A 13,632-nucleotide genomic window follows, 5' to 3' on the forward strand; every position below is an offset into this window, starting at 1 on the left:
CATTAAGAGAAATCAACAGTCTTTTAGGAAGCATAAAAGGGTATCCAAATTTCATACATTGAATTAGGGAAAATATGGTTTAGAAGATGCTTTGCTTGTCATATCTTCACTATACATTTCTAAGCAAACATACATTAATTTCCAGGAAATGGAAGGTTGAGTCATTAAGCAGAACCATACATATTTAAAGTACATAGATAATGTCATTATGTTATTCCTAATTGAGTAAATTAAGCTCTTAAGTTTGATGACAAGATAAGTCGTACTGCTTAATAAGCCCAATCCAAAGTATTTTGGTGATGCATATCGATCCATGTCCCTTAACTGGGTTGGGACATTATCGCCAATCTAAAAAAACATATACTTTCTCCGTTCTTAAATAAACATCCTACTATGCCTGGACACACGTATTATCGTCATCCAGATTACCAATCACCATATAACGTAAGGATTCTTAATTACCCATCAAATTATTACTAACTCCGTCTTGATTTTATTTTATTGTTCAACAATTAAAATTAATATTTAACAAAAAAATCCACGGCCCAAGCCCAGATAGCTTGGGCCTTCCCATGTATTCTGGATCACAAAGGCAACTCAACAGTTTACCCTATGCTACAAAATTATGCTTAAGCCTGTGACTCTGGTTTCCTACAGATACATCAATCATACATGCTATCCAACAAAGGTATCTCGTTCTAAACGATATAAAGTATGAAGATGTAAACCATTGAACTGAGTTGCTAACAATCTCTAAGTATCGTAACAGTTCAGACATATCATCGCATGTTGCCTTCACGCAAGACATCAATCATATTGTAAATTCGTTTTGTAGCCTTGGATTGAACCTGTATAAACCGCAATGTTAGTCCTCATGGGTTTATGCAACATCAATATTACAGCCAAAAAATAGAGAAAATCAAGGTTAGCAACATATTTTGATGCCAGAAAACTGTGTTTTGAAAGTAGAAATTCACTCCAAATTTCTTTAAATTGATATGCCAAAATAATAAGTTCTTGATTTCAGAATTTCATACTAACAGCTATATTACTCAGAAAAATGGATCAAAACTAGCAACCAATCTAACAACTAACTCCATAACATCCTTGGTACCATACTTGCACAACCACCAAAAAACAGGTGCACTTACCTCATATAGCATACTTAGTCCTCAGGGAGGGGTATATATAAATCCTCAAACTCAAATACTAATTACAAGGTAATGAAGGTATGAGATAGGCCTAGAATGAGCGCTAGCTCATTGAAATTTCATTTGTACAAGAGAAATTCGTTTCCACAGCATGCCCATCATATTTTGAGAATAATATGAATGGAACTGGCAAGGGCCGAATATGAATTTAAATCACCTCAATGTCCATTTTTTTATAACATCATAAAGAGGGAAGTAAAGTGAAACATTTGAGCAAAAGAAGCAATTTACCTTCTTCACCAGGAAAAGCGCAGCATCGACAGTACCCTCAGCATATATAGACCTTCCACACACATTATGCTGAAACTCAAATGATACCCTAAAAAAGAGACCAAAAAGCGCTTAACTCTTTAGTAGGAATAGATTAAACATAGATCTAAATAGGCGTGTGAGAACTGAGAAGTGCAACTTTACGTTTGGTCAGGAGACGTTAGGTGGTACATGTGGAATGCATGACCAGAAATGTGTTCTTTTGGGACACCAACCATCTCAACTTGCAGCTCAGGATCCCGTATTAGTTGTATCTGATAAGAATACAAGTGAATGATCAGAAAATATAAATTCACATTATGATAAAGTACAGATAATAATAACAGCAACTCAAATCACACAAGGACAATAAAGGTTCTTTAAATGACGTTAACGAGCCTCTAAGAAAGCTCCAAAGGTATTCTAAACACATACATTGCAATATACAAAATATTATGTTTAGTGAAGCAATAACCCGACTATGATTTGAAGTTGATGATCATAAGCTGAAGAAAATAGTATGGGAGTAAAATCACAAAAAGAAAAGAAAATAGAAGGTTTTCCAAATATTGCCAGCTTAAAATTATCTTATACTTCATATTAACAATTCTATGAGCTGCCATGTTGCAAGGTGCACAGGACTAGCCTCAGGGAAGAATGTAAGATGCAAGCTCAGAAAGCATTCAGAACCAATCTCTCTTCTTGTGTTCCTACCTAATAAAGAAGCATCGTGATTTAGAGCTTACAGTACTCTGTAGTAAACTACTGCTACAGTACAAACTTGTTTATCATTTTCCATCTATGTATTCCAAGGTCCAAACTAGATCAACAACTCTATGTCTCCATCCACACCCCCCCCCCCCCCCCCCCGGGGGACCCCTACACACAGAACTAAAATTAAAAAAGTAATAAAAATAAAGCATAACACTCCGTACATTCATAACAACACTAAAACAGAGACTGAAAGAGGGTCAAGGTTGAATGAGATTAAATAGGTGAATATATATGCATGTGATAAAAATCCAACAAACCTACAAGAAGAGGTGTAAAAAGTCACAGTCAAGGATAAGGATAGTTAGTAATGCTGATTTCTACATATGAAAGAAATATGATGCATAAGAAAGATGATTTGAATACCCCTAAACTGTCTACTGGGATCAAATAGTCATCCGAATGACAACTGAAAAAGTGAAAAGTAAAGTGTTTTTTTAAAAAAAAAGGTTCACCAAAGTAATTAACCCCTGTATACAAGAAACACCTACCTGATCCATATCAAAGTCCACTCCAAGTTTCTGAAAGCATGAGATAACAGCCTTAGCAGTCCCAGATGCATCCTTTTTGTTGGCTTGATGAGACTCCATGACCTTCAAAACACAAGGTATCAGTCATATCCAATAATTCAGCAGTCAAACCATGCCGTTTAACCTATATATATATGATGTGGCAATGGCAGAATCAAACTCACAATTACTATACTCAACCATATATTAGAAAACGGATACGATACTGCTTGAATCAGATTACTTTCAGATTGGTCAGTAACAACAAAAAATTGTATCCATCTTAAAGTACTCAAATGAGTTTGCCAAGGCATGCACATGATATTGAAATGGAAACTGCTCCATCCAAACAGTTAATGGAACTATCTTGTCAGGAATGCTGAAACCAGCTAATAAAAAAAATATATTTTGTATGCATCAGAGAGCATAAGGAGAGGAAGTACCTGAAGAGAATATCCAGAAAAGGCTCCAGGGAATTGTTCCGCCATAATTTCCATGGCTGCAAGAAATGCCACAACCTTAAATAGCCAAGGGTTTAGATATCCAGTGAAGAGAACTACAATAGATATTTTGAAACTGGCTTAGGCTACAGGACTATAAATGAACACCTGCTTTCCCATCTGCGGTGATATGACAGCATAATTTTTTGAGTCCTCCACAGTCTTATGGAGTCTCTCCCTATCTCCACCAGTGGTTCCAATCACAAATGGCACCCCAATTTTGCAATACAACTCTGCATTATCTGCATACCAAGTTATAAAAAATAATCAATCAAACTAGAAGGTATTTCCAAGAGTCAAAGCATCATTGGATACTTCTACAACAACATTATTATTATTATCATAGAGCCTTCTACATACTGACATAAACATTAGCAATTTTGAGTCTAGCTTGAAATTATTCAACAATCAGGCCATAACATTTATTGATGGTACATTATAAAAATGGTTGCACTAGGGGTTCTAAGGTGGAGTAACTCGAATATTTTAATATATTGATCATGCATTCTGTCTTGCTGCATCTAGCTTAACTGCTGACCAACAAAACTGTTGCAAATCTATAGAAACAAAAGGGTAGAGAGCCCGGTTTGAAGTTTCACTGGCCAAATCCACGTATGATGAGAAAATCTGAATATCTCTCATGACCTCGTTCAAAACATCATCTTAGACAAATATGATGAAAGTCTCCCGTGACCTTGTTTGAGATAACATCCTAGACAAATAAGATAGGAAAAACGTAGCTTCAACCGTGAAAGCATAGAGAACTCAAACCCCCAAGATTCATCCACAAACAAAAAAAAAAAAGGGAAAAAAAGGGTTCACATATAAACTGAAAACTTCAATACAGTAAAAATTCCCAGGATAACAAAGAATATGCATGAAAAAATATGCCAAGTATTCAGCAGAAAGAGAAAAATCAATTTAGATAGCATGATATGACCAAGCCAAGACATGATAAATATAAAAATCCTAATGATCATATGTTGATTATCAATAGTCAGATGCAAGATAACCAGGGAAAAGAAATTCAAATTCATTATTTTAATTGCACAGAACTAAAAAGATGAGGTATTGTACATAAAATAATGATTGATGATTGCTGGTCAACAAGGAAGCATCCACAAGAAGGTGTAGACCTTATATTTACAGAATGTGGGGGCTTCATTAATCATCTAGTAACAAGATAAATCTCAGAATGTGTCAATTATCAAACAGTTGCACCCCATCAGTACTTTTAAGTGAAAAAAAAAAAAACCAAATTATAAGTTACCAATTTTCATATGTTCTGCATACCATTTACTGCAGTCGGCACTGTATAGTCTACCACAATCAGCTCTGGATATTCATCATAGACAGAAGCAAGGATATCTTCTCTTTCTGAAGGACTGTGGACCTGGATTTCTTTACCCCCCACTTGGACAAACTGCCCACTCTCCTCCTGAGCACCAAATGATACAGGAACAACATGAAGTCCAGCATTAGTCGCTGCTTCAATAACTGCCTTTCCCATTTTCCCCATGCAACTATTGACCTACAATTAAAGAATCACATAGAACAAAGTTTCTAAGAAAAAACATCTGCCCAACACATGATGTTGTTACAACCATGATAATCACATAAAAGTGAAATGCCATCTCTGACAACAAAATAATAGCAGAGCAATGACTATATAATTCTGTCAACTTCCATCAAATGTTACATAATACAAGATAGCAATCTTAGATTTTGTTTCAGTAGCTCGAAAAATGTAATCGATAGCTGACCACATTGCTATAGGTAATTGTTTTCTGGTATCTAAGCATTATTATTATATTTATCTAGATGTTATCTTTGAAGTTTTATAATTCACCAAGACAAAATATTGATGCTAAGCTTTTGAAATCTAGGAATTAGAGTATGCCATAGTCCACATGTCATAACGGATGCAAGAAAGATTCACGAATTCAACAAAAACAAGTACACAGATTTTATGTGGTTCACTAATGAGACCCCCGTGACAGTCCCTCGAAGGGTTCTAACAGATTCAAGGCATATTCTAATTCCACATTATACCTATTTCCCATGGCTAGTTTGTCACAGGTGCAAGAAGAAAACCCATAAATGGACAGGTATCAGATTAGTATAACTTCAACAACTTCCTTTAACTTATAGGGAGTTAGGGACCATTAGATAAGCATGATACAAACTCCTAGGATCAGCCAAGCAACCAACATCTTCCAGAAGATTCTAATTTCAAACACTTGGGTCATTTCAAAAAATTCCAACAAAACCGATACAGCAAAGAATCAGATCAATGCTCACCAATTAATAAAGGAATACTAAACAAAACATATTAAACAATCTAGTTATGTAATCAGAGAACTTTGCTTATACCTAAGATATCAATCAGAAAGCTTCATAGAACATACATTGAATAAACTTATAATTGTCCTCCAGCATCAAAGGTAAGACTCAAATTTCAAAAAGCCATTCTCTATAGCCAGTCCTACTAACCATGTTAAGGATGCCGAGATAATAAACAATGAAGAATAAATAAATTGCGTGGTAGAGTTGAAGATTATCACTGCACTCAAGTCTCCTGAACTCTATACATCCACCCATTGCAGTCATATGGACTCGTATCTAAATATTAATACCTAAATACACTGATACAAAAAAAGATTCCCCTCCCCTACCTTATGCCATTTGAAAAGCACTGAGAACTCCCTGAATATAGCCAGTTCCAATCTCAGCATCCATACTCATTCACCCATCCTCCCATAATTTATCAGATACACAAATGTAAGTTAAAAGTGCGAGGAAGTAACAGACACATACAAGTGACAAACACGATAACATTTCAACATTGAGTCGCAACAAATTTTCATTCATCTACTTGTTTTGACGGCAGGGTATCACTAGGAAACCAAACAGCAGTCATCAGATCTTATATGTTATATCCGTTGTAAATTACTCATATACAGGTGGAAGAAATAAAATGTTATATAGTACTACCATTCTACTAATGAGATAAATGTGTTATAATTCAAGTCTTGATAAATTGATATACACGCCTATACATAACAATTGATGGTTTATACAGCTTAGTAAAACTCGTACACTCCTTCCATCCTCAAAACATAGGTCAAAAATACATTTCTGGGCTCGAAAATCAGTAATTTCAACAGTTTCTCAGAAAATATATGTATCAATTTACAACACAAACACACTTTAGCAAGATTCAATTCAACATGATAGCAAGTACAAGAATTACAAATTGAATAGCAATTAATTAAGAAAACAATTGAGGGTTTATACCATAAGGGGCAATCCAATGTCTTTGGACTTGATAGAAAGATTTTCAACATTTGGAGCAGGGCTGCTTGACATTGCTGCTGAAATAAACAAACTACGCCCATTTTCAAACCCAGAATTTCTAAATTTATTCCCAGAAAATCCCCCAATTTTGCATTGTGAAAAAATGCTCAAATTCACAGGAGCTTTTACTGCAAATGCCATTTATCTTTTAATCTGCAACGAAAACAAATAAAAATGTTATCTTTATTAATTAGATTAAATTTACAGAATATATACTACTGAAATGAGTTGAAGAAACAAACCCAAAGTATAATTTGTGCTTACAACAGTAAAAGTGAATAAACAAAAAACCTAGTTCAAATTTGGAACAGTGCAGGGAGAAAGCCAGAGAGATTAAACAAAGAAAGAACAAGAATCAACTTTTAAGGTTTGCTAATACTTATTAGCTTAATTATCTTTTAAAAAAAATACTTATTAGCTTAATAGGCCATTTAAGATAATAAGCAGTTAGCCAATTAAGTATCGCCGGCTAATGGCTAGGTTCATTAGTCTGGTCCAACATAATACGAGTTGAAGAATTAGGAAGGCTTAACGTCAATTTCTCGGTTCATTCCAAAATAATCCGTAGAAAGTGATTTCTTTAATTTTATTAGGACTCGTGAAATTATTAAAATTGATTGTACCTAATTGGAAAAGTATTATCCTAGAACGAGTAATTGAAACTTGTTAGATTTGATATGGAATGAGCTAGAAAGGAACAATTAGAAGAGTTTACATTTGTCACGTAGACTACAGTCACTACACCACTTCACCTAATCCATCTCTCATTATGCCACATCATCACTACTCAATCAACTAGAATGTTGTTTCGTTTTAAAAAAAAAAATTGATAAGGGAATTTGAACATCCAACCTTTTATAAGAAAGATAATTACTTAACCATCTAAGCCAATTATAAAATATGTTATAAACATGAAAATAAATGTATATAATTGATAATCACAAGGTCTAATTAAAGTAGCAACCGGTGCAATGTCCGGGCTACACACTAGTTTACCTATTGATAAGTGTTTGTAATTGACTAAATGTGTATTTCAATGAAAATAATGAAAATTTGTACCTATTAAAAGTAAGAAAATATTAAGATCAAATCAAATCAAATCAGATCTTTAAATACAATATCTCCTTACTCTTTTATTTCAAACAAATATCTTAATTTCAAATGAAGAGAATAATTTTACCCGACAAAATTAAGGGTTTGTTCTCATTGACTGAACTCAGCTGAACTGAATATTTTATAAGAGAAGAAAATTAGGAGCTAAACTGAACTGAACTGAATATTTTATAAGAGAAGGAAATTAGGAACTTAACTGAACTGAATTTCAACGTATGAGAACAGATCCTAAATCAGGCCATGGGTCAGGCCAAACGGGTCGGGTTATTTTAAGTTTGGAACACCAGTACACCAGACCCTAGATGAAGGAGTTTAAAAAAAGGATGAAAATACGGTGTTAAGTTACACCACACTCCTGCGTTATTTCTTTCTCCCTTTTCAGTTTGCTATTGAAGCGCACTCCACGTTCTTCACTGAGGTGGCCTCTGATATTTATATCTTCCATTGAATCAGCTTCTCAGGTAAGATGTTTTTCTTTTTTGTAATCATCGGATTTCTAATTCACATTCGCCAATTTAATTCTCAGTACACAATTTAGGGTTCTTCTTAATTTGGAATATGGTTTATAATTATAATTATTAATTCTCGGGTTTTTCTTTAATTTATAATTACTATGAGAAGAAAGTTATGAGCTTTATTTGAAATTTGGATCAAATTTGGCTCTAATGTTAGGATATGGAACTTATAAACCAAGCGTCTCCTTAAAATTATGAGCTTTATATGATAAGTTGGATCAAATTTGGCTCTAATGTTAGGATATGGTACTATCAAATCCAGCTTCTCCTTAAAATTATGAGCTTTATTTCATAATTCGATCAAATTTGGCTCTAATGTTAGGATATGGAACTATCAAATCTAGCTTCTCCCTAAAATTATGAGCTTTACTTGGTATTTGGATCAAATTTGGCTCTAATGTTAGGATTGGAACTATCAAACCCAGTTAATCCTTAAAAATAAGAGCTTTATTTGATAATTGAATCAAATTTGGTCTCAATACATTGCATAACCCTTTAATGTAAAGATCGAATTATGAAATCGGAACTTTTAAGCTCATGGGGCTTGATTACCCTCTCCTGTAGAGGTAGATAGATGAATTGTTGGTTTTTAATTTCTATTCTTAATATCCGCCATTGTTGCATAGTTGTTTGAATTGATGGTAAACTGAAAGCAGGTGCGCTTGATTTATGTTAAAGGAAATGGAAGAAAAGAGGATGCATTCATGTTCTGAGGGGAAAGAAGTTATCTTAGCAGAATTTATGGATGGAGGATGGCAGTCTGGTTTTTATGTGATGGATTTGAAAGCAGAGAAAATTCGGAAAACTCCTATTGCCACACTGTTGAATGAAATTGGATTAGGTAGTGCAGTCCGTTTGGGACCTTTGATCTATAATTTTGGTGGTGATACCAAAGCAGATTATGATTATTTCCGTGGCTCAGACCACCACATCCACCTTGGTGCATCTGCTTTATTCTTGACCAAATCACATGCACTTTCACTGCTTAATCAGTGCGACGATGAGGATGAGTGTGATCCTTCTGGATCAAAGTCCGAGTCCATTACATGGATGAGTGCCCCTGTCATGAACCACCGCCGGATGGCTCTGTCTTGCGCTTCTCTTGGGGGTAAAATATATGCTTTGGGAGGTTCAGCGACAGAGTTGTGTATCGGCGAGGAGTTTACTCCTGATGCTGGGGAGTGGAAGCCCTTGCCCCAACCACCTACTGATCTTCCTGTGGAGCGTTTCTGCATCTCTTCTCCTGTGATTCCTGATGAAAACAATCAACGTCTTCTCGTGCATTTCGATAATGCTCGTGCTCTTTATGCTTATTACCCTGCCACTGAAACATGGGATTGCCTTGCTCATAATTTCTTTACCTGGTGGCCTGCTACAGCTTTAGCTGATGGTGTCCTGTATTCCCATACCGGGACTATGCCGCGTGACTGCATTATTGCCTATGATATATTGACCAAGTCATGGTTGAAAGTTGTGTATTCTGCTTATTTTCCTGTCAGTGTTTGTGTCTCTGAGTTCACAGACATGCTTCATTTGGGCAAGGATTTGTTTTGCTTGGCCACTGCCTACCCCTTTTCTGTGGAAGGTAAGGCTTCCAAAGGTAAGGCTTTCAAATGCAATATTCAGTTTGTCAAGTTCAGAGTTAAGCGCACTACTCCTACTGAGGTGCTTGTCACTCCTGTTGCTGTCAACTGCTTTTCCTTGAAAACGCACATGGAACCCATCCGTTTCTTAGTGCTTTAGGTAATTCTTACTTATACCACATTTTGTTTTAGCTCTAAAGGTTGATCAATTAAGTGTTACCATTCTTTGTAGAGTCTTGTTTTAATATGGTTTCAACAAGTATAAACTACTGTTAGGTGTAGCTCCATTAGACGCATGCAAAACAGTTCCAACCCACTTCACTTAAAATTTAGCTTCACAGGTTGTGGACTCAAAAACGTAATCGATAGCTGACCACATTGTTATAGGTAATTGTTTTCTGGCATCTAAGCATTATTATTATTATATATTTCTAGATGTTATATTTAAAATTCTATACTTCACCAAGAAATAATATTGATTCAAAGCTTTTGAAATATAGGAATTAGAGCATGCCATAGTCCACATGTTATAACAGATGCAAAAAATATTCACGAAATCAACAAAAACAAGTACACAGGTTTTATGTGGTTCACTAATGAGACCCCCGTGACAGTCCCTCGAAGGGGGCTAACAGATTCAAGGCATTTTCTAATTCCAAAGTATACCTATTTCTCATGGCTAGTTTGTCACAGGTGCAAGAAGAAAACCCATAAATGAACAGGTATCAGATTGGTATGACTTCAACAACTTCCTTTAACTTATAAGGAGTTAGGGACCATTAGATAAGCATGATGCAAAGTTACAAACTCCTAGGATCAGCCAAGCAACCAACATCTTCCAGAAGATTCTAATCTCAAACACTTAGGTCATTTCAAAAAATTCCAAAACCAATACAGCAAAGAATCAGATCAATGCTCACCAATAAAAAAAAGAAACACCAAACAAAACATAAGAAACAATCTAGTTGTGTAATCAGAGAACTTTGCTTATACCTAAGATGTCAATCAGAAAGCTTCATAAAACATACATTGAATAAAACTTATAATTGTCCTCCAGCATCAAAGGTACGACTTAAATTTCAAAAAGCCATTCCCTATAGCCAATCTCACTACCCATGTTAAGGATGCAGAGATAATAAACAAAATGTAGAACAAATAAATTGCACGGTAGAGTTGAAGATTGTTACTGCACCCATGTCTCTTGAACTCTATACATCCACCCATTACAGTCATATACCTTAACACACTGATACTATCCCCTCTCCCCTTCCTTATGCCATTTGAAAAGCACTGAGAACTCCCTGAATATAGCCAGTTTCAATCACAGCATCCATAATCAATTACTCAATCACCCATCCTCCCATAATTTATCAGAAACACAAATGTAAGTTAAAAACGCAAGGAAGTAACAAACACATACAAGTGACAAACACGATAACATTTCAACATTGAGTCGCGACAAATTTTCATTCATCTACTTGTTTTGACGGCAGGGTATCATTAGGAAACCAAACAGCAGTCATCAGATCTTATATCCATTGTAAATTACTCATATACAGGTGGGAGAAATGAAATTTTATATAGTACTAGTGTACTACCATTCTACTAATGAGATAAATGTGTTATTATTCAAGTCTTGCTAAATTGATATACACACCTATACATAACAATTGATGGTTTATTCAGCTTAGTAAAACTCATTACTCCTTCCATCCTCAAAACATAGGTCAAGAATACATTTCCGCGCTTGAGAATCAGTAATTTCAACAGTTTCTCAGAAAATATAGGTATCAATTTACAACACACACTTTAGCAATTCAACATGATAATTTCAACAGTTTCTCAGAAAATATATGTATCAATTTACAACACAAACACACTTTAGCAAGATTCAATTCAACATGATAATTTCAGCATATGTATCAATTTACAGCACAAACACACTTTAGCAAGATTTAATTCAACATGATAATTTCAACAGTTTCTCAGAAAATATAATGTATCAATTTACAACATAAACACACTTTAGCAAGATTCAATTCAGCATGATAGCAAGTACAAGAATTACAAATTGAATAGCAATTAATTAAGAAAACAATTGAGGGTTTACACCATAAGGGGCAATCCAATGTCTTTGGACTTGATAGAAAGTTTTTCAACATTTGGAGCAGGGCTGCTTGACATTGCTGCTGAAATAAACAAATTACGCCCATTTTCAAACCCAGAATTTCTAAATTTATTCCCAGAAAATCCCCCAAATTTGCATTGTGAAAAAATGCTCAAATTCACAGGAGCTTTTACTGCAAATGCCATTTATCTTTTAATCTGCAACGAAAACAAATAAAAATGTTATCTTTATTAATTAGATTAAATTTACAGAATATATACTACTGAAATGAGTAGAAGAAACAAACCCAAAGTATAATTTGTGCTTACAACAGTAAAAGTGAATAAACAAAAAACCTAGTTCAAATTTGGAACAGTGCAGGGAGAAAGCCAGAGAGATTAAACAAAGAAAGAACAAGAATAAACTTTTAAGGTTTGCTAATACTTATTAGCTTAATTATCTTAAAAAATAATACTTCCTCCGTTTTCTTTTACTTGCAACACAACTTTGTAGCACATGTTTTGAGGTCGGGTTTATGTAATGCAAATTGACAAATTTTTCATTATAATTTTTACAAATGATACTTAACCCTATTCTAATTTTCGTGTAAAAATTATATTGATAAAATCGCTCGTTTACCCTCACTAATCATCTCCTAAAATTGCGTGCTTAAAAAGTGTGTTGCAAGTAAAAGTAAACAGAGGAAGTATTTATTAGCTTAATAGGCCATTTAAGATAATAAGCAATTAGCCAATTAAGTATCGCCGGCTAATGGCTAGGTTCACTAGTCTGGTACAACAAAATACGAGTTGAAGAATTAGGATGGCTTTACGTCAATTTCTCGGTTCATTCCAAAATACTCCGTAGAAAGTGATTTCTTTAATTTTATTAGGACTTGTGAAATTATTAAAATTGATTGTACCTAATTGGAAAAGTATTATCCTAGAACAACGAGTAATTGAAACTTGTTAGATTTGATATGGAATGAGCTAGAAAGGAGCGATTAGAAGAGTTTACGTTTGTCGCGTAGGCCGTAGACTACACCACTTCACCTAATTCATCTCTCATTATGCCACATCATCACTACTCAATCAACTAGAATGTTGCTTCGTTTTAAAAAAAAATTGATAAGGGAATTTGAACACCCAACCTTTTATAAGAAAGATAGTTACTTAACCACCTAAGCCAATTATAAACTATGTTATAAACATGAAAATAAATGTATATAATTGATAATCACAAGGTCTAATTAAAGTAGCAACCGGTGCAACGTCCGGGCTACACACTAGTTTACCTATTGATAAGTGTTTGTAATTGACTAAATGTGTATTTCAATGAAAATTTGTACCTATTAAAAGTGAGAAAATATTAAGATCAAATCAAATCAAATCAGACCTTTAAATACAATATCTCCTTACTTTTTTGTTTCAAACAAATAAATATCTTGATTTCAGATGAAGAGAATAAGTTCACCCGACAAAATTAATGGTCTGTTCTCATTGACTAAACTCAGCTGAACTGAATATTTTGTAAGAGAAGGAAATTAGGAGCTGAATTGAAGTGAATATTTTATAAGAGAAGGAAATTGGGAGCTGAACTGAACTAAACTGAATATTTTATAAGAGAAGGAAATTAGGACTTTAACTGAACTGAATTTCAACGTATGAGAAAAGACCCTAAATCAGGTCATCAGGTCATGGGTCAAGCCAAACGGGTC

General features: G+C 34.4%; 2 protein-coding genes across 3 annotated transcripts; one reads left to right on the plus strand and one right to left on the minus strand.

The window, feature by feature from the left end:
- Positions 1-480: 480 nt before the first annotated feature.
- Positions 481-6,996, minus strand: LOC145598456 (4-hydroxy-tetrahydrodipicolinate reductase 2, chloroplastic-like). Of its 2 annotated transcripts, none has more exons than XM_081654812.1 (9): positions 6,862-6,996; positions 6,538-6,750; positions 4,534-4,771; positions 3,349-3,482; positions 3,184-3,258; positions 2,723-2,824; positions 1,626-1,735; positions 1,443-1,530; positions 481-848 (listed from the first exon to the last, which is right to left on the minus strand). In XM_081654812.1, the coding sequence occupies exons 2-9, from the start codon at positions 6,736-6,738 to the stop codon at positions 780-782; spliced, it is 1,017 nt and encodes a 338-aa protein (XP_081510938.1). In that variant the 5' UTR covers positions 6,739-6,750; positions 6,862-6,996; the 3' UTR covers positions 481-779. The 2 variants fall into 2 exon arrangements, with proteins under 2 accessions (XP_081510938.1, XP_081510937.1); XM_081654811.1 differs by having other exon boundaries at positions 6,840-6,970.
- A 1,077-nt stretch (positions 6,997-8,073) lies between these two features.
- Positions 8,074-10,174, plus strand: LOC145599201 (uncharacterized). The gene is made up of 2 exons (XM_081655608.1): positions 8,074-8,171; positions 8,904-10,174. The coding sequence occupies exon 2, from the start codon at positions 8,907-8,909 to the stop codon at positions 9,966-9,968; it is 1,062 nt and encodes a 353-aa protein (XP_081511734.1). The 5' UTR covers positions 8,074-8,171; positions 8,904-8,906; the 3' UTR covers positions 9,969-10,174.
- Positions 10,175-13,632: the final 3,458 nt, after the last annotated feature.

Source organism: Chenopodium album, chromosome 20 (genome assembly GCF_948465745.1).
Source record: "Chenopodium album chromosome 20, dcCheAlbu1.1, whole genome shotgun sequence".
NCBI lineage: Eukaryota > Viridiplantae > Streptophyta > Magnoliopsida > Caryophyllales > Amaranthaceae > Chenopodium > Chenopodium album.

What these genes read in the sequence shown, in the direction of transcription:
- LOC145599201 (XM_081655608.1), top strand. Translation starts at nt 8,907, where the DNA reads ATGGAAGAAAAGAGGATGCATTCATGTTCTGAGGGGAAAGAAGTTATC.
- LOC145598456 (XM_081654812.1), bottom strand. Translation starts at nt 6,738, where the DNA reads ATGGCATTTGCAGTAAAAGCTCCTGTGAATTTGAGCATTTTTTCACAA. An exon ending in TGGACTTTGATATGGATCAG is followed by an intron (nt 1,736 to 2,722) that starts GTAGGTGTTTCT and finishes TATTCTTATCAG; the next exon opens with ATACAACTAATACGGGATCC. An exon ending in CTAACGTCTCCTGACCAAAC is followed by an intron (nt 1,531 to 1,625) that starts GTAAAGTTGCAC and finishes TCTCTTTTTTAG; the next exon opens with GGTATCATTTGAGTTTCAGC.